This window comes from Tursiops truncatus, chromosome 9, assembly GCF_011762595.2.
Source record: "Tursiops truncatus isolate mTurTru1 chromosome 9, mTurTru1.mat.Y, whole genome shotgun sequence".
Lineage (NCBI taxonomy): Eukaryota > Metazoa > Chordata > Mammalia > Artiodactyla > Delphinidae > Tursiops > Tursiops truncatus.
The window spans coordinates 33,179,035-33,198,908 of NC_047042.1; the positions used below are offsets into that span (position 1 = coordinate 33,179,035).

A 19,874-nucleotide genomic window follows, 5' to 3' on the forward strand; every position below is an offset into this window, starting at 1 on the left:
ACTTATTAGATTTTAGTTTAAATTATAGAACCTATTAGATTATAATTCACGTTTAAGTGCCAGTCTCTTCCTTTCAAGTGACATATCACTGAGGCAGATGCTATCCTTTCATATTTCCCTCCAGGACTTGGCTCAGATATCACATTCTGATGGGAGGAGGCAGACCATAGACAAAATAAATAGAAGGTCTAGCATTCTAGAAGGTGCTATATGTCTAGCACTTTCTGTAGAGAAAAACAGACTCAGATGGGGAGTGAGGAGTGCTAGAGAGGAAGGTGTGAGCACTGCTGCTTATTCCCCAGCTGCGTTTGTTTTCACTACAGAAGGTGCTAGACAAATAGCACCCTCTAGCACGCTGGACATTCTATTTATTTTGTCAATGGTCTGGCTCCTCCCATTAGGATATAAACTACATGTGGGCAGATATTTCTGTCTATTTTGTCCACTGCTCTATTTTCAGGACTTAGAGCAATATCTGGCACATTATAGAGACTCACTACATATTTGTTTAATGAGAAGATGAATGCATATCTCCTCTGCATTGACCAAAATGTCCCGTGTGTGCCCTCTCCCCCAATCCCTTCTCTCTCTGAGTTGATGTGTTTACTTCTGCATCATTCAGTTAACTTTCTCCCAATTGTGTCCCCTTCTCTCAGTCAACTCTGGAATTCAGCTCAGGATGCCTCCCCTTGGGGAAGCTTTGTCCTGTTACTGCACTTATTCTCTCTGGCCATTCTGCACTGCTCCCCAGCACTCATAACACTTTCTTTTTTTGACACGTTGTCTCTGAATTTTGCCACTTTGATATCCCTAGTCTACTCATTCGATAAATTAATCCTTATATTTCTGTTCTTCCTGTTTTTATACACTCATTTAACAGTTTTCTGCTAATAGCTAAAGTCAATGCAAGTAATCACATATACCTTTAGGGTAAGGGATACACAACCTGGATTTGCTTTATGTTGATGCATTTTATGATGGTTTGTAGGAATACATTGTACCTAAAAAGGTGAACCATATGTATAGTAAAACCTAAGTAGTTGAAACCTTCAGTTAATCAAGGCTCTGCACTATTAATTCTCTGCTGAAGCATAGGAAAATTTAAAATTAATATTTAGAAGGTACTTTGAGGTTCTGTCTCGTCATCAGGACACACTTGACCTATATCCTGTCCAATTCCAGAGAAGTCAAAAGCCCTGCAACACTAATGACCCAGACCACCCATCTCGGCCCCACATCACTATCTTGTTTTACGTACTCACACAGTTCCCAAGCTCAGCTATCTCACCTGCATGATATCTTACATCTCCTCTGTCCCCATAGCAACTAGTACAATGCCAAATGTACTGAGTAGGTGTTCAAACAATACCTTCTGATTTATTGATTGAATGATAACTGTGAGGCTTTTATCAAATCTCAAAGTCTGAATGATGTACTTACTAAGATAGGAAAGTTTACAAATACAGCCTTAAAAGGTTTTCAAAAGAAAGCATCAAACTATGAATGACCATGGATTTCACATACACTGTAGGTAACCAGGGTTTTACTATAACTGTTGCTCACCTTCTCATGGGCAGCACTGTTAGTATTATTAAAAGATTTCTTGGGCTTCCCTGGCGGCGCTGTGGTTGAGAGTCCGCCTGCCAATGCAGGGGACGCAGGTTCGTGCCCCGGTCTGGGAAGATCCCACATGCCGCGGAGCGGCTGGGCGCGTGAGCCATGGCTGCTGGGCCTGCGCTTCCGGAGCCTGTGCTCCGCAACGGGAGAGGCTACAAGAGTGAGAAGCCCGCGTACCGCAAAAAAAAAAAAAAAAAAAAAAAAAAAAAAAGATTTCTTGAGTAGAAGGAAGAGAATGGACAGAGATTTGGTCAAAAGAGGAAAAGATTATCATCTGGGAACACAGCAGAAAATTCCACTTCTTAAGGAATTTGAAGTTATAATGATTTGGATGGCCTTCGTCCATTCATGAATTATTTGGTAATTGTTTAATACCTGCTATAATCATGGCATTGTGAAGGGTCTTAAGAATAGGTTATCTACCTTGTGAAGCTTCTAGAGTAATAGCAAAAACTAACATATGACAGAACCTTAATAAGTGTGCTGTGAAAAGAACAGGCTAGGTGCTATGGCAGCAAACCATAGGAGGAGGATGTCACCTAAAAGGCAGACTGGGAGGGTCAGTAAAAACTTCCTTGAGGAATTTGCCAGATCCTTTTCTTACATAATTGCATCTCTATTCTGTCTTGTTCCCAAATATATACTGTCTGTTAGAAATCACACAGTACTGTTAAGTTGCTACAGGGGGTCAGCCCATTCAGCTGGATCAGTTAAAGTTGGCAAAACAGCAGCAACCCATTCAGAAAAATGAAATCATTCCCCAACATACAACACCCCAGGTCTAATCTCTGAACCCTTCTGTTTTCTACTCAGCTTCCCCTTGGCCCTTATATCCCTTTTGTCTTCTGATACTTAACCACCCCTTTCAAGTTCAACCTCTATGCTTCTGCTAAAGACTCCCAAGCTGCCTTTTAAAATACATAATCAAGTATGATTATTTTTGAATGGTAAATAGGAGCTGTTTCCTCACCATGACTGAGGCTCTTGAGTGCCTCTCTATCCTGTCAGACCCATTTTGCAGATCCACTGAGTGTGCAGAGATAGGTCAGTTTATCTACCCCTTCTTCCCTGGAAGATTGTATTCTATTCCCAAACAAATGACAACCTGACTCCAAACTCTGTTCCTAGGCTTCTGTGCTCTCACATGCATGTGTACCTGTGGCCATTGATTACTTGCCTCCTGAACAACCCTGAGACACCCAGATTCCCACCACACTTCACCTTTGCACACCAACAGTTGAAAAAGGAGATGAATGAAAGGTCTTTTTCAAAATATATTTTTAACATATAAATTAAGTTATATACATTATTGATAATGTCTTCTCAGATTCTAGAATTCCCTGCCAGTCTCCCAGTGTTCATGTGGTATCTCCTGTGATCTTTTGGATGGAGGGGGCCACTGTATATCTGGGCAATATCCAACAGCCTTCTTTGTATAACCAACTAATTCAGACTATCCTAGGCCAATTACTGTATAGCATCCTCAAAGCTTTGGAAAGGTGAGTTTGTGCTATTAAGGGTAAAGTTCTTGGGAACCCAGATTCCTCATAGGTAAGTCATATATAGGAGTGCCACTGTGCTGTAGAGGTAGGCTTCCAAATTTTAGGTAATTCCATATTTCTTGGGATTTTTCTGGGTGTTTTAGTTCTCTGCTCGTCAATAAAGACCCCTAGGAAATATCCTAAAGTGGATTGACCAGTTAGTAGGTCATTTGCCACTATGGCAGCTCCACAGAACTCAAAGGCCCAATTCTGGAGTACTCTGGAGCTTGAATTCTTTAACATAGAGCTAGAAGCATCTACAGGCTTACCTCATTTTATTGTGCTTCATCTTATTGCGCTCTGTAGTTACTGTGTTTTTGCAAACTGCACGTTTGTGATAACCCTGCATCAAGTGTATTTGTTCACTTCATGTCTCTGTGCAGCATTTTGGTAATTCTTACAATATTTCAAACTTTTTCATTATTATTATATTTCTTATGATCTGTGATCAGTGATATTTGATGTTATTATTGTAATTGTTTTGGGGCACCACGAACCATGCCCATATAAGACAACAAACTTAATAAATATTAAGTGTGTTCTGACTCCTCCACTGACATGCTGTTTCTCCATCTCTCTCCCTCTCCTCGGGCCTCCCTATTCCTTGAGACACAAGAGTGCTGAAATTAGGCCAGTTAATAACCACGTGGTGGCCTCTAAGCAGCCAAGTAAAGGAAGCGTCCTATGTCTCTCACTTTAAATCAAAAGCTAAAAATGATCAAACTTAGTGAGAAAGGCAGGTTGAAAGCTGAGACAGGCCGAAAGCTAGGCCTCGTGAGCCAAACAGTTAGCCAAGTTGTGAATGGAAAGGAACAGTTCTTGAAGGAAATCAAATGTGCTGCTCCAGTGAACACACAAATGATAGGAAAGCAAAACAGCCTTACTGCTGATATGAAGAAAGTTTTAGTGGTCTGGATAGAAGATTAAACCAACCACAATATTCCCTTAAGCCTAAACCCAATCCAGAGCAAGGCCCTAATTCTCTTCAGTTCTGTGAAGGTTGAGAGAAGTGAGGAGGCTGCAGAAGAAAAGTTTGAAGCTAGCAGAGGTTGGTTCATGAGGTTTAAGGGAAGACACAGTCTCCATAAAGTAAAAGTACAAGGTGAAGTAGCAAATGCTCATGTAGAAGCTGCAGATAATTATCCAGAAGATCTAGCTGAGATAATTAAAATAAAGGTGATTGCACCAAACAACACATTTTCAGTGTAGACAGAATAGCCTTATATTGAAAGAAGATGTCATCTAGGACTTTCATAGCTACAGAGGAAGAGTCAATGCCTGGCTCCAAAGCTTCAGAGGGCAGGCTGACTCTCTTGTTAGGGGCTAATGCAGCTGGTAACTTTACTTGAAGCCAATGTTCATTTACCATTCGGAAAATCCTAGGGCCCTTAAGAATTATGCTAAATCTACTCTGCTTGTGCTCTATAAATGGAAAAACAAAGCCTGGATGAGAGCATATCCGTTTATGACATGGTTTACTGAATATTTTAAGCCCACTTTTGAGACCAGCTACTCAGAAAAAAAGATTCTGTTCAAAATATTACTGCTCACTGACAATGCACCTCATCACCTAAGGGCTTTGATGGAGATGGACAAGATTAATTTGTTTTCACGCCTGCTAACAAAAGATCATTCTGCAGCCCCTGGATAAAGGAGTAAGTTTGACTTTTGAGTTTTATTTAAGAAGTACATTTCATAAGGCTATTGCTGCCATAGATAGTGATTCTTCTGAAAGATCTGGGCAAAGTCAATTGAAAACCTTCTGGAAAGGATTAACCATTCTAGATGCCATTAAGAACAGTTGTGATTCACGGGAAGAGGTCAAAATATCAATATTAACAGAAGTGTGGAAGAAGTTAATTCCAACCCTCATGAATCACTTCGAGAGATTCAAGACTTCAGTGGAGGAATAACTGCAGATGTGGTGGGAATAACAAGAAAATTAGAAGTGGAGCCTGAAGATGTGAGTGAATTGCTACAGTCTCATGATAAAACTTTAACAGATGAAGAGTTGCTTCTCATAGATGAGCAAAGAAAGTGGTTTCTTGAGATGGAATCTACTCCTGGTGAAGATGCTGTGAAGATTGTTGAAATGACGACAAAGGACTTAGAATATTACGTAAACTTAGTTGATAAAGCAGCAGCAGGGTTTGAGAGGATTGACTCCAGTTTTGAAAGAAGTTCTGCTGTGGGTAGATGTGATCAAACAGCATTGCATGCTACAGAGAAATCCTTTGTGAAAGGAAGAGTCCATCAATGCAGCAGACTTCATTGTTGTTTTATTTTAAGAAATTGCCAAAACCACCCCAACCTTCAGCAACCACCATCCTGATCAGTCAGCAGCCATCAACATCCAGGCAAGACCCTCCACAAGCAAAAAGATAATGACTCACTGAAGGCTCAGATGACAGCATTTTTCAGCAATAAAATATTTTTAATTAATGTATGTACATTATTTTTTTTAGATATAATGGTTTTGCATACTTAATGGTCTACAGTATAGTGTAAGCATAACTTCTATATGTACTGGGAAACGAAAAATTTCATGTGACTTGCTTTTGCAGTATTTGCTTTATTGTAGTGCTCTGGAATCAAACCCAAAATATCTCCAAGGTATGCCTGTATGTAATTTAGTAAAAGGGCCAAGAAAACCCAAGTTCTGTACATGGGCTTTTCTGTTTTAAAAAAATTAAACCCAAAGGAATTGATAGGTGCCCAGTGTAGGAGAAAAAACCCATGTCATCTGGGCAGTATTTGAGAAGTCTATCCTGTGGGGAAGCGAGGTGTAACATCCAGTTATAGGTCTAACCGACGAAACATTTCTGCACTGCCAAGTAATTCAGTCAGAAGCAGCACTTGTCTTTTTTTAACTTCAAAATCAAACACATCTCTGAGAGGCAGGATTTGTCCAAAAAGCCCTGATATCTGACTTCTGATAATGCCCATAAGTTGATTTCTACCCCAGTAAGTCTACCACCAGATGATCTAGCCTGCAGTCTTATCCTCAGAGAGTAATGATTTCTGGCATCAATGCTATGCTGACCTGCAAGTAGCCAAGGGTCGGCCCTGGACATATATATTAACACACATGTGCTCCCTAACAGTGGGTGCTGGGCTTTATTCTCCAACTGTGTCATGCTGTCTTCATTGGGGCACAGGTACCTATTCAGGACACCTCACCCCTTCTAACACCCCGTCTTAGTCCCATCAGATGTCACCAAGCATCGTGTGGCCATGAAGTCTTCAAGAGGCATCAAACAAGTTATATCCTCTGAACTAAAGACTGGTACTAATAACATTTAATCTTTGTGTTTCCATTACCAACCTCAGGGGTTGGGCCCTGTGATTATATACATTGTCCTTCACCTTAGGGCTCTGTTTCTAGACGGTTGTGGTTGAAACACTCATCAAAAGGGACATTTTAAACCAAAATTCAGGATGCCTGAAACTGACTCCCTTCTTGAGTGTGTTTTTCAGTGTTATCATCTTCCAGATAAATTTTCTTGGAACTTGAGCCTCTTGTATCATTTCTTGAGGGTTTTCTTTTGCAAATTATGGTTCAGTTGTCTTCAATTCACCATATAAATCCAAACCAAATGCACAAAAGACAATAGATTGATACCTTGGGAGGTATGCCTTGTACTAAGAAAGACACCAGGTAGGTCATTTTTCAGCCAATAATTCAGTTCTGCTACAATGAGTTCTTTGTTTCCAACTAGAACAGCGAGTTCTACAGCAATTTCTGCACACCCCAAAACTTTCCTGCATTCTTTGTTTTACTGCAATCAATGAATACCTTACACCATTAGGCGTAGCCAGCCTGACCTCCAAGCCTGACTTGAGTAGGCAATTAAAAAAGACAATGCCTAGTCTGGCACTCCGTAAGGTACTTCCTTAAGGTTCTGTAGAATTTTGAATTTTTCTTTTAATTATTTTCTTTGTTTGAACTCATAATATTCTAAAGCTCCTTCAGAGCATAGTAGTCATCCCTCATTCTATAAGATTGAAGATCTTTTCCCTACCTAGTACCTGCAACAGTTACTAGGGAATTATACTGAATATATGGCCCCCACTGAAATCAGGAAACATGCTTGTACCTTGGAAAATGTTTGTGGTTCAATTCCAAGGATAGGACTCTGTTACCATATGTATATTTGGAACAACAGTACCTTGACTGTGGCTGTATTTTACCATCGGCATATCAACTCTTTCAATCCTAGAAGGAGGCTGGGTCCAAAATATCAAAACATCCCTGACCAAAAGCTACTGCACACCTCACATACGTAATGAGAAATATTTGGCACGTTTCTTCAGAGCTGACATATTTCTAGTCTGCTATTCTCCTGTCTTCATTACCAGCCTTTCCCATTTCCAGTCTTTCCAAACTCAGTCTCTCTCATGGACTTTAGCTTGAATTAGCCTTTGGTTGCTACTCTCGTTCCTCACTCTGTACTACCTGGGTGCTGTGATTTTTTTGGGCAATTCTCCAGAGTAATCAAACTGTACCAGTACTGATCTAGAATGGCAACAGACTCTATCTTTGACAACTGTTAACAGTGGATTAAAACAACAAAAACACCTGGGAAAGAGTGTAACAACTCTCTTCAAAATAACTATAGTAATGATAGTTTGGCTCATTGATAAGGTCAGCATGAAAGATCACTTTTTAAGACTTTATATGCTTTTTTAAAATATGAACTTCTAGTACTTTGAATAACAGCATTGAAAATAAAAGTGTCCTTTAGAATCATCTTAAGAGTATATATCCAATAAGACCACTATAATTTAACACTGCAATTTTAATTTAATGATCTTATTCGTATTTCCTAAACTAATTTCCTAAAGTTAGAGAAGATAATTTTAATATATCTATTTAATATTAGTAGTTTCCTAGCAAGAATCGATGCTAGTACTTTTGTTGAAATGTAGGACTGTTTTAATTAAATTATAAAATCCCAATGGAAATCATTTTGACTTTTATTACATTTTTCTTTCATATGTAAATTAGAGTAATTTACTTGCTGTAAAAACAGAAAGGAGGTCACATTAAGACTGATATTTATTATACTCCAATAAAGATATTAAAAAAAAAAAAAGAATTGTAGGAAAAGAAAAAAAAAAAAGACTGATATTTAAATTGGAAAATAGTCCTTTTAGTCCATAAAGGCAGCCTGGCAGTATTTTTTCCACACATTCATTTACTTATAGATATTAAATATATGCCAGCTGAATAATTCAACCGAATTTGGCTAATTCATGTCAGTAAAATGTTCTTTTCTGTGACATGTTTTAAACCAATAAGGGGAAATAAAAAGTAAAACTAAATTAAAAAATGTATACACTAGACTCTCTGTATGACACTGTTTTTCAGGAAAATAGAATTTAGTGTAATCTGTATACATCTCAGAGCTTTACCAAATAGCACCTCGACATAAAGTAGTTCTCTTTATTCAGTGATCTATGGTGCATTCATTGTCTGTCACCTTCCCCCCAGTAATATTTAATGTACTAGACAAATCTGTCCCTAACTTTTTTTAGGACAGGAGCAAGAATACAAATCGTTGCAGGCATAACAGGATTAAATATTTAACAGTTAAAACCCAGGCTAAGAAACTATTACGTAAAATATGTTCTGTTTTCCTACATTGATAAACACGCATTGATAGTGCCCTAGAAGGCTAGGTGTGAATTTAGAATTTCAGATTCTTAAGATTTCTGGTTGGGAACTTTGCAGTGTATGTTGTTCCTCCAGCCCTCAAGCTGCCCCTCTTCTCTCTCACTTCTAGGTTTATTCTGCAAAGCAAATAGCCTATCACTTACCTGCATGGATACTCCAGCCTTTATGCCCAAGCTCTATTTATTTCCCCTCTCCTTGGGCTTGGCATATGGGTGGCACAGTCTAAAGAAAGTAGGTTGGGGCTGCTTGGGCAGAGAATTCTAAAGATGATCTAGAAGGGAATTGAAGACTCTGGACAGGCATGCCCCATGGATTCCTTGCCTGTGGAGAGGGCCAGAGCAAGGCCCTCCAAGGCCCGGGATAGAGACTCTGGAAGATACCCCTGGAAGATAGTCTGTTGTGAGGTTGAGCATACAGAGTCAAACCCACGCAGGTCTGGATTCTGGTTCTATTACTTATTAGCTAAGAGATCTTGAAGAAGTTATTCAATGACTCTTTAACTAGTTTGATTACCTATAAAATGTGAATTATCAGAGTACATACCTCAGAGGGTTGTGGGCATTAAAGGATATATTTTCCTATCATATATACAGGAGTGTGTCTGGCATAGAGAAAATACCTTACAAATGTTAACTATTGTTATTCTTTTAACTCCAGAACAGTGTCTGACACAAAGCTATAGATGCTTTAAGAAAATCTGAGTGTATAATGACTAAATTGATTAGAATATCTTGTTTTTTCATTACTTTTTCTAGTATTTGGTTAAAATGACTACAAATTTCAGTTTGTATAATCTAAGTAGAAATCAATTTTAAAATACACACTGAGGGTAAAGGATCAGGATTACTTTTCATATTAATTAAAAACAATGAAAATAATTATCACAGAAATTTGAAAGCAAAACAAATTTGTAAAAAGTAGATTAAAAAACTAAGTCTCTATTGTGATCTTTGCTAAAGATTTGCCTATCAAGTCAAGAGACTGCTTTTTGGAGTGGACTGGGAATGCAGAAACAAACATCCTTTCATGGTGTTAAACCTTTTATAGTAGAACTCACATTCAAAAGAAAACTGTATTTCTTAAAGTTCAAATTCTAGTGAGGATTAGAGCTGAATAGGGCTTATTTGCTTAGCTGCCCAATTTAAAACTGATCACTATTATCCTCACCTCATTCACTGAGTCATTTACTTCAAATAATTTATTAGGGCCTATTGCATGCCAGGTATTGAAAATGCGGAATCAACAGGCACAGTTTCTCCTCTCAAGGAGGTCACAGGTTGATGTGGAGACAGGACTTGAACGAGGAGCCAGAATGTTAGGCATGGGATGTTCTGGAAGGGCTTTGCATACCATGCAGAGGAGCCTGAAGACAATGGAAGCCATGAAGATTCTGAGTAGGGAGGTAAAGTGTGGACAAAGGTTTGAAATAATGGAGACTGGTTAGGACACTCATAGATTTTGCCAAAAGATTTGCCTCATGGAATGAAGACTATTTCAGGCTTTCTCTACTCTATTGGCATTGTATTAAAAGGAGCAGATAGATTCGAGAAACCATTATGGACAGAGTTGATGCTAAAAAACAAAAATCTCCATTTTCCTTTAGTCATCTTACCTAGAATCACCCACTTATTTATCATCTTGTCACCCCCCCACTACCTTTCACCTCTTTTCTTCCTAGCCATAAGTGATAATTTGATGACCTTTCATAGCAAAGGGGAAAAAAACTCCTATTACTAACAGCTTAGAAATCCTAGTGTATCTTTTTGCCTCCCATTTTCAGGAAGGAGCTAAACTATAGGAAAGATTGTGAAATGTCTGACGTGTATCATAGAAAGAAAAAAATTTAAGAAATTTAACGTTATCTTACTAGAATGACCTACTCTGATTATCCTGTATATAATAGTAGACTGTCCAGTCCCTCTCAGGTCAGTTCCCTCACTCTGCTTTATTTTTTCTTCTTTTTACCATATATATTCACACACACACACACACACACACACATATATATACACACATGTGTATGTATGATATATGTCACATGTGATAAATTGTATATCATATATATCATGCATATATACACATGTATATATACATGTATTTGTCTTCTTCAGTTAGAATGTAAGCATCATGAGAGCAGGGACTTTGTTTTGCTCTCTGCTGTATTCTTAGTGCTTAGATAGAGCCTTTGATGTCTCAGCATTAAACTCTTTCCCGAAGAGTCACAATCTCTTGCACTCTTTGGATGGCTCCCACGGAAAAGAGAGGTGAGGAGAAAGGGCCATTCTTCCATCAATGAGGTGATGAACAGAGAATAAACCATCAGCATTTACCTGTGCATATATGGAGTAGGCTTTAAAAGAAGCATGGCCCTTGGACACTCAAAGAGATCTGGAAGTTTGCCATGAAGGAGGTGGGAACTCCAGATGTGTACATTGACACGAAGTTTAACAAAGCTGTCTGAGCCAAAGGAATAAGGAATGTCCTATACCATATCCATATGTGGGAAACAAGGGTGAAGATTCACTAAACAAGCTCTATATGTGGATAACCTATAAATCTTTCACCACTTTCAGAAATCTATAGACAGTCCATATAGATGTGAACTAACCGCTGCTGTCAAATAGTTATAAAACTGAAATCATTCACACACACACACATACAACAGAGCAAAAACTTCTGCCTGAAGAAAGTACAGCAGTAGACGCCTTGAGCCTGGCATATACTGAAAATGCCATGCTCTAAATGACCAATATTGGTAGACTACTGGCTATGGCTAATCACTGTAAATATTTAACAGCCAAAAAAACACTTACTTTGTAAAAATGCATGGAGAAAAAATAATATGAATATATTAAACAATATAGAGTATCAAGCTATATAATAGAGTGGCTCCAAATGGCTAGGAATGCTTTGAGCCCTATGTTGATCAATGGTGTGATGCCTTGTACCATGATTTTGTCCCTTTGAACACTGACTGAACTGGTTACCAGCTACTTAGTAGCTCAATGTCTTTCTCTTTTCCTTTCTTATAACCACAAGTCAAACACATCTGTAACACATCGGAAATCCTGTGGGAGGCAGAGTTTCACTCCAGTTTACGCCCGTAAGGCCACATGTCTTCTCGCCCTTTCTTACTCCCATATGAAAACAACCATAGTGAGGTGTATATGAGGTTGAGAGTATTTGCCTCCACAGGAGGTATGTTTTCACCATGCCCTGATTCACAAATCTTTATCCTCCTCGCTGCAGTTACTCCGTGAGGGTAACAGCATTACATGGCATAGCCCAGCAATCTCCAGGGAAGGAGGTCCAAACTCTGTTCCTAGGCTTCCGTGCTCTCACATGCATGTTACCTATGGCCATTGTTTCCTTGCCTCCTGGACAACCCTGAAACACCCAGATTTCCACCACAATTCACCTTTGCACACCAACAATTAAGAAAGGGGATGAATGAAGGGCCTTTTTCCAAATATGCCATGGGCCTCCTCATGAAGGTCCTCTATCTGACAGTCACACTGAATGTATAACTTCAACATCTAGAAACTTTTTAAATCAAGTATGAGGCAGCATAACCGAATTCAGATCCCATCTTTTCTACTTACTAGCTAGGTGATTTTCAGTGAGTTACTTATCTCCTCTGTGCTTCAGTTTTCTCATTTCTATAACAGGAATAACAATTCTACCTCTCTCATAGTGTTAGTATGAAGGTTAAATTAATGTGGTAAATCATTTATATCAGTGCATGGCACAGAGAGAGAGCTACCCAGTTGTTTGTGAAATTACATGAGCATTGCACTTTCTTTCTACTACATATAGAAGCCATACTTATATGACATCTTTAGGATACAACTGGAAAAGTTACATTTTTAGAGATTAGCAGTTAGGTCACCTACTTAAGAAGCTCAGTATTTAATTGTTCAATTTAATAAAATGCAATATGCATAAGCATAAAATATTTTTTCTATGGCTTCTTTTATAATCAATAAATAGCTTACAGAATACATTTCATATATAACTGGAGAAGATACATAGGGCCTCACAGTCCTCATGCTGGCAAAACTCCTCTAAATGTGTAGACTTGGGCTGCAACAGGGACTAGAGTTCTGAGGACCAAGAAGGACTGAGCATAAACAATACAGGATTGGTTATGAATGTTGTCAGGTCGTTCAATGAACATATAAAAAGACTATTTCCTTATGTCACTTTGTTAAGGTAAGATTCAATAATATCAAAAATAACATAATTTTTATATAAGTTACTCATTGAGACCTATCACTGAGACCTATCAAACCAGTGAAAAGACATCATTTAAATGACTGAGAATGCTATACAACAGGCACTTTCAAAGAGGATGCTTTGAGCATCTTTCCTTAATAAGTACAAACAAGAGAAAGACTATATCACAAGGCAAACAGTTTATTACTTTTTAAGAAAACTGGATGGTCTCTGCATATCAGGCCCCATTTATTAAAGTTTAAAGAACTTTAGATAAAAACTGTACCCTCTGAGATCCATCTAGTGATCAATAGAATGGCCCTGGGGGAGAGGAATGGTGAACAAAGTGAAAATTTAACATAAACTATACCTGGATAAATCTAATTTAGCAGGTGGGTGAGAAAAGGCTGTTAAAAAACACAGACCAGATTATCTCAAATACTTTATTTGCTTCAAGGAAGGTTCATTCAAAATGGAGTACAGGAAAATTGAAAAGGCAATATACTGTTGCTATATCATGTTATTTCTTATGTCTCATAAAAATATCAAATTGGACTGAAAACTGATTATCTTGTTAACTGTCTACATTAAATCCTATTCAATAGTGTCCCTTTCTCTTCTAAACTATATCCTCTGACTTTCCTTGTTTTATTAAAGTTACTAATTTTGTTTTCAGTCCAATCAAGGCTTAATTAGCTTAATAGGTATATATATTCATGAATAAATAATATATCTTTAAGACTTAAACATACATTTAAAAAAATATCAGCTGGTTAATATTATTCTAAGATCTTTTTCTACCTGGTCAGTCCTCTTATTCTTCAGAGTGCTATATATGGCTCTACCACTTGAAGATATCCTATACTTAAAAAAAAAGTTATGGTATTAATTCAACTCAACTTTTATCAAATCTGAGTGGACGAAAGAAAATCACAGCAAAATCAGCTTTTTAGGCAATTGAGGTGGTGAACTGACCATGGAATGTGGGAGAAACAGAGAAATCAAGGGTGCTGCCAAAGTGTTATCCCAAACTACTGGAAGACTGACATCGCTTACTGAGATGAATAAGTGTGTGAAAGGAGCAAACCTGAGGGAGAAAATTGGAAGTTTGGTTTTGACTATGTTAGGGTTAACTTTGCCTTTAGACATACAGTGGAGATGTTGAATAGGCAGTTTGCTAGACCCTCTGGAGATGAGATGAGAGGGCAGGACTGGAGTTGTCAGCATAGAAATGGTATTTAATACCCAAGACCTGATCAGTCCACCTGAGACCAGTATATATCTAGAAGAGAACATCTGAGGGCTGAATCCTGGGCCACTCCTATATTTGGAGGTTGGGACATGAGAAAGAACCAACATCAGGGATGGAGAAGGAGCTTAAACCAAGAGAATGTGGGTCCAGGAAGCCAAGGAAAGAAGTGTTTCAAAGGTGGGAGTGATCAGCAGTGTCAACTCGCCGACAGATGGTAGGTCAAGAAGGATGAAGACAATGAACTGACCATCGGATTGACAATAGGAAGGTCACTGATCTTAACAGAGTGGTGTAACTTCAGGGATGGTAAAGAAATCCTGAGCAATGGATTAAAAGAGAAGGTGAGGAGAATTGGAGATAGCAAGTATGGACAACTCTTTCAAGAATTTTTGCTACAAAGGAGACAGAAATAGAAGATGAGAGCTATTACAGCATGTATGGATATGCATATGCTGCAAATGATCTAGCAGAGAGGAGAAAACTGATGGTGCAAGAGACAGGGGGAACATTCCTTAAAACTGAAACTCAAACAAGGTATACTTGCTGTGATTCCACTGGAATAAAGTAATTACATTTGTCTGTATTTTTTCTTTTTCATATGCATGCATACTTTTTAAAGAATATTTTTAATGGAGCTATATAATAGAACCACTGAGAAGCAAATACTTGAAACTGTCTTTGCCTTTGCTTGCCTCCCTCACTTCCGCATTCCTCCCTTTAAAGATAGTGGACGTTCTTGTGGCCCTAAATTTTAGCTAAAAAAATTCGTGTTATGGGAATTAATGAAGCGTGCTTCTCCTCCAGTAGTATTTTGATTTACTGATATATTTTAGGACAAAATGATATGAGACATTTGCTTCAAAATAGTCTTCTTGGGGGAAGGAAATGAAATGCGTGGGGGAAGACATGAAAGAAGTTGGGCTTCAGTTGATAGTTGATGAAGCTGGGTGATGGGTCTGTGGTGATTCCTTACACCATTCTTTCTTCTTCTCTGTGTGTTTGAAAATGTCCGTAATATAAAGTTAAAAATTAGAAGAAACATAGTGTCAATACCATGCTTAATCCAAAGAAATCCATTAAATGGTGAAAATTTTGATAATTTGGTAACAGGTGAAAGAACTGTTCAGGGGCGCAGGAATTTTTATGTCATTTTTCAAATCATATCACCTACTTTGCTGGTATGATTTGAAAATATACAGCACAAACATAGCCTTTTCATATACAGTACAAGCTTTTTTATCGGAAAGTATCTCAGTTGCTTTAAGATAGAATTAATTTGGATGCTTATTGTGCAAATAATTTGGAAAACTAGATTTTTAAAAATGAAGCGTTGGTTCTCTTAAATATCCTCTCACTTTAGGTAAGCATAAAGAATTCTGAAACTTATTCTATAAAACATGTTCTGAGGTAATATACTACACTTACAAAACAATGCTAATCCAGTTGATCGTTATGTAAAAGAATAAATAGTTGATTATGCACAGAAGGTGAAATTTCAGCGCAATAGTTACCACTTTCCAAAAAGAAATGGTAGTTTCTGAAATTTGTCACTCTTATGTTGCTATATAAAAATTTAGGTTAAAAAGATTTTTAGCCTTTCAAAACTAGCAAATGTAGAAACAGCAGTGTTAGTACATTAGCTCTTCAAATATTAACCATTACGTATTCTCTAGTGTTTTCCAGTTACTCATTAACCATTTTATAGTGTTACTGTTTCTCTGATTGTCGGTAATTTCCACCAAGGAAAGTTGAAAAACAAACTCCAATAATTTTTTTTCTAGATCAGAATAATGTTCAGATTTTATTAATAACATCCCCCTTTCTCACTATATATTCATTATTAAAAGTCCACTATGTATTTGGGACCTGTAAATTCTACTTCAAAAATTAAACCCAAAGTTGTGCTGTTTATGGTTTCTTTTGTATGGCTTTATTGCCCTCAACATTTCCTTGGTGTAAACTACTGAGCAAGGGAACAAGATTTCCTTTGTAAGTGATACCTAAATTCCTATTCTGCTTTAAGCATCTAATTTGTACTGTGAAGACATACAATTTGAGACTTGTAGCTATATCACAAAAGTACAACAGTTTACGCTGATCTCTAATTTTCTGAGTTGTACTGGCTATAATTTAAATTTTTTGCATGTTTTTAACTGCAGTGCAAACCAGTATACATCAGAAATCTTTGTATATTGACAGAGACTAGGAAAAGGATGCCTTGTTCTGATTTCAGATAAGCATTCCCTTTTCACAACTGCAGGTGCAAGAGAGCTCATTCATAATATTTGCTTCAAATCAGCTACAGTCACTGGATGGAAATACAATGCTATTACACGAGAACTTGACTAATCTTTACAAACACAATGAATATTTTTTAAAAACTCACAATTACTAGCAAAATCTGGGGGCAAGTAGCACTTTTTCTTTTGCCTAAGTATTGGGAACAAAATATACTCTGTTGACACGAGTTTTGGTCATCTTACTAGTGTATGTGCGTGTGTATGTATTTACTAAATCCAGAAAAATACTTTGTCACTTATTGACACAGGATGGAGTTATGCTCAGTGGTGTCACTTAACCGATAATTGATAATGTTACTTTTTCCTTTGCCTTAAGTTTCACTTATTTTGAAATCAACTTATAAGCCAAAAAAGAGCCACAAGATAAAAATTAACTCTAACTGCTCTCATTTCACACAGTTGGATAAATCTTCTTTGGAAACAAATATTAGACAGCTGTGTATGCAACCAATAAGTGAAGCTAGCATGTTTCCATTATAAACCCTTATTTATAAGGTTATGACTTGATGGTTTTAATTAGCTTCAGGCAGAAATTTGGCTCATCAATTCAAAGCATAGGAGAACATTTTAGTATACAGAACAATTACAACTCTCCTTCAACAGGAGAGGACAGAGAAAGGCTCTAATAGAATTTAAGTCTCAATGACCAAACACAGATAAAGTAAACATGTTCCAAAAAGTATGGCAATAATCATTGCATTGGCAAAGATAAATATTTGGCCTACATTTAATACCAATAAGAACTCATCCTAAATTCATGATTATTATTATCACTTACTTTATGTCTTACTGTTTGCTAACAATCCAGTACTGCCACCTTAAATTTGCATGTAATTCACAAGTGCCAAAGCACTTTTTCATACACTATTTGACTTGAGCTTCTCTTTGTGATTTGTAAAATGAGGGGACAATATCCTATATAAAGAAGTATCCTCTCCAAATCAGGTAGTTCTGACAAAAGTGGCTTGCCTGGACTGAAAGGTGTCAATCCTGCTCTCGGGTTCTGTCTCAGGGTCTCGGTCTCAAGGATTGATCTCACTGAGGGATGAGTTAGCTAGGAATTGTTTCTTGAGCTGAAAAAACAGTGACTTAAAGCAAGAATATTCTTCATATATGTTTAAGTCATTCAAGCTGAGCACTATGGTAGAGGAAACTTGTGTGCAGCTATCCTTTTCTTTCATGGACTCAAAAACAGAACGCTCACTCTCATTATACCAATTTATCCTCAGGCTTGAATCAAATGCAAGCTAGGGGTTAGTGGACCCACATACTAGAAAGATGGGGAGCATCTTCAAGGATGCCTTCAAGGAGGATGCTTTCAAGGAGGATGCTTTCAAGGACGGGGCAGAACCCCTAAACGGGCTTCTGTAAATACGGCCCACCACCCTCCCAAACTTCCATGCTATTACTGCCTCCCTCAGCAATACACAGGGTCTCCTCAGGTAATCAGTTATTGCTGTCCCTTTAGGGAGGAAACGCTTGACACCTGGCCTCCCTCGAGCCACCTGCAACGGAGAACGGCGCCACACACCCACCCTTTTGAAGTTCTCTGCAGATGGAGGCTGTCACCGGGCCGCTTACCTGGCCGGGATGCTCTTCGTGACAGCCCAAGACCTTTGAGGAAGGGAAGAAAACAAAAGAAAACAAAACAACTTACCACTTTGGCCCAGTCCAAGAACAACTGAAAACACCCAGGCCGCCCGGAGGAATGGGGCAGGACCTGGCCTGCAGTTTTGCAGGCAGACTAATGTGGCAGTAAAAAAAGCCAGGGCCGAGCGGCACATAATGCAAAGCAGCCCGCACTGCACCGCGCCCGCCGCCTGGCTGCTAACCGGATGCGCGCTCGCGCTCCCGGGCGCGAAGTGCCAAGTGTTGCTAGGACGTTTCCAGCAGGCCCGGCAGGCGGACCCCGCGGCTCGGAGCAAACGATGCAGGTACGGCGGCCTGAGCACAGCTCGGCATTTCAGGGCCCCCGCGGCCCTCCCAGCTCCGCACGGCTGGTCCCGCGATCTCCGCGAGAAGCACCTCCTCTGACGGCCAAAGGCCCGGGGCGGCGACGCGAGCAAAGGCTCCGCAGCCCGCTCTGGGACAAAGAAAAGAGCTTTTGTCTCTCTCCAGCCGATGGGGCTTCTGCTGCATAAATCAGCTTAGCGAAGAGCCAAACACAATCAAACCCAAACAAAGCCCGAAGCTGGGGGGAAAAACCAGCCTAATGTACATTCAGTGGGTGATGCTGCCTCTGTGGGAGGGGACGCTGGCGAGGCCGAAGGGGAAAAAAGTCGATGGCGCATCAATGAGGTCGAGCTTCTTCCACAGGTGGGCAGGGAAGCCAACTTCACTTAATTGCAACTTTGCAGCCTCGTCAGCTGAGCAGCGGGCAAAGTCGAAGAGGCAGCGTCCTGGTTGGCGAGGGAGGAAGCTTGATGTGCCAGCAGCAGGGGGAGGCGGCCCCGGAGCGCCCTAGAAGCCCCCGCCGGCGCCCGCGGACACCGAGTGAGGCATCGCAGCTCCCTGCTTGACCGGGAGTGGAGCGCACGGCCGCGAGCGCAGGAGGAGAGGTCCCCCAGGGGTGCAGGAGCCTGGCTTCACGGGGGCGGGTGCTTCGTGCCCTTGTCCTTTTGGCTCCAGTGTGCTGCTCAGGCGTCCCGCCGTCCGGAGCCGGGACAGCTGTCGCGCTCTGGGATGCACCCCGGAGAGGATGAGAAGGAGGCGAGGCTGGCGAGGGGCGGGGGAGGAATGGTCCTGCCCCGGCCCCGCTGGGGTGGGGAGGGAGGGTTGGGGCTCCCAAAGTGCGGCTAGCTAGGCGCGTTCGGGCTGCGAGTTGCTAGGAAACCGCCCCACGCTACAGAGTTCCTTGCCGCGGAGGCTCGGGCTGCAGCAACAGCTCGGAGCAGCGTGGGCGGGACATTGGTGAGGCATGAAGTCACCGCGGCCCACACTCGCTCTTTGTTTTGCTCACTCCAGCTCTTTTTCCTCCCCTTGGCTCTGAGAGTTGCCATTCCCATCGTTCACAAGAACTCCTGATGCGTAGCCGCGCAGCAGGAATCTCACACCGTGTTCTCTTTCCCCCTCCTCTCCGAATCCCTACATCCCAACGCTCGCCTAGGTGGCGCGGAGACTAGCTCAGCAAGACTGGCAGCTGTGCGCAAACCCCAGCCTCTGACCCCGAAGCTGCGCGTTCCTTTGTTGGGAGATACTCACTGCTCGGCAGCTGCCACAGACTACGTGGAGTCCAGGCACCTTTCCCCGCCCCCCAACACCCTCTGTTTCGC

The 19,874-nt window shown here is 40.0% G+C and overlaps 1 protein-coding gene across 2 annotated transcripts in view; it reads right to left on the reverse strand.

The window, feature by feature from the left end:
* Positions 1-18,386, reverse strand: part of ITGB8 (integrin subunit beta 8) — a 95,725-nt gene extending 77,339 nt beyond the window's left edge. Inside the window, exon 1 of one of the 2 annotated variants that reach the window (XM_019928395.3) lies at positions 18,260-18,386. In XM_019928395.3, coding sequence (XP_019783954.2) covers positions 18,260-18,386 — 127 coding nt within the window. The remainder of the gene's footprint in view (positions 1-18,259) is intronic. The other variant, XM_073809641.1, reaches the window with a different exon arrangement.
* Between the last annotated feature and the right edge of the window lie 1,488 nt (positions 18,387-19,874).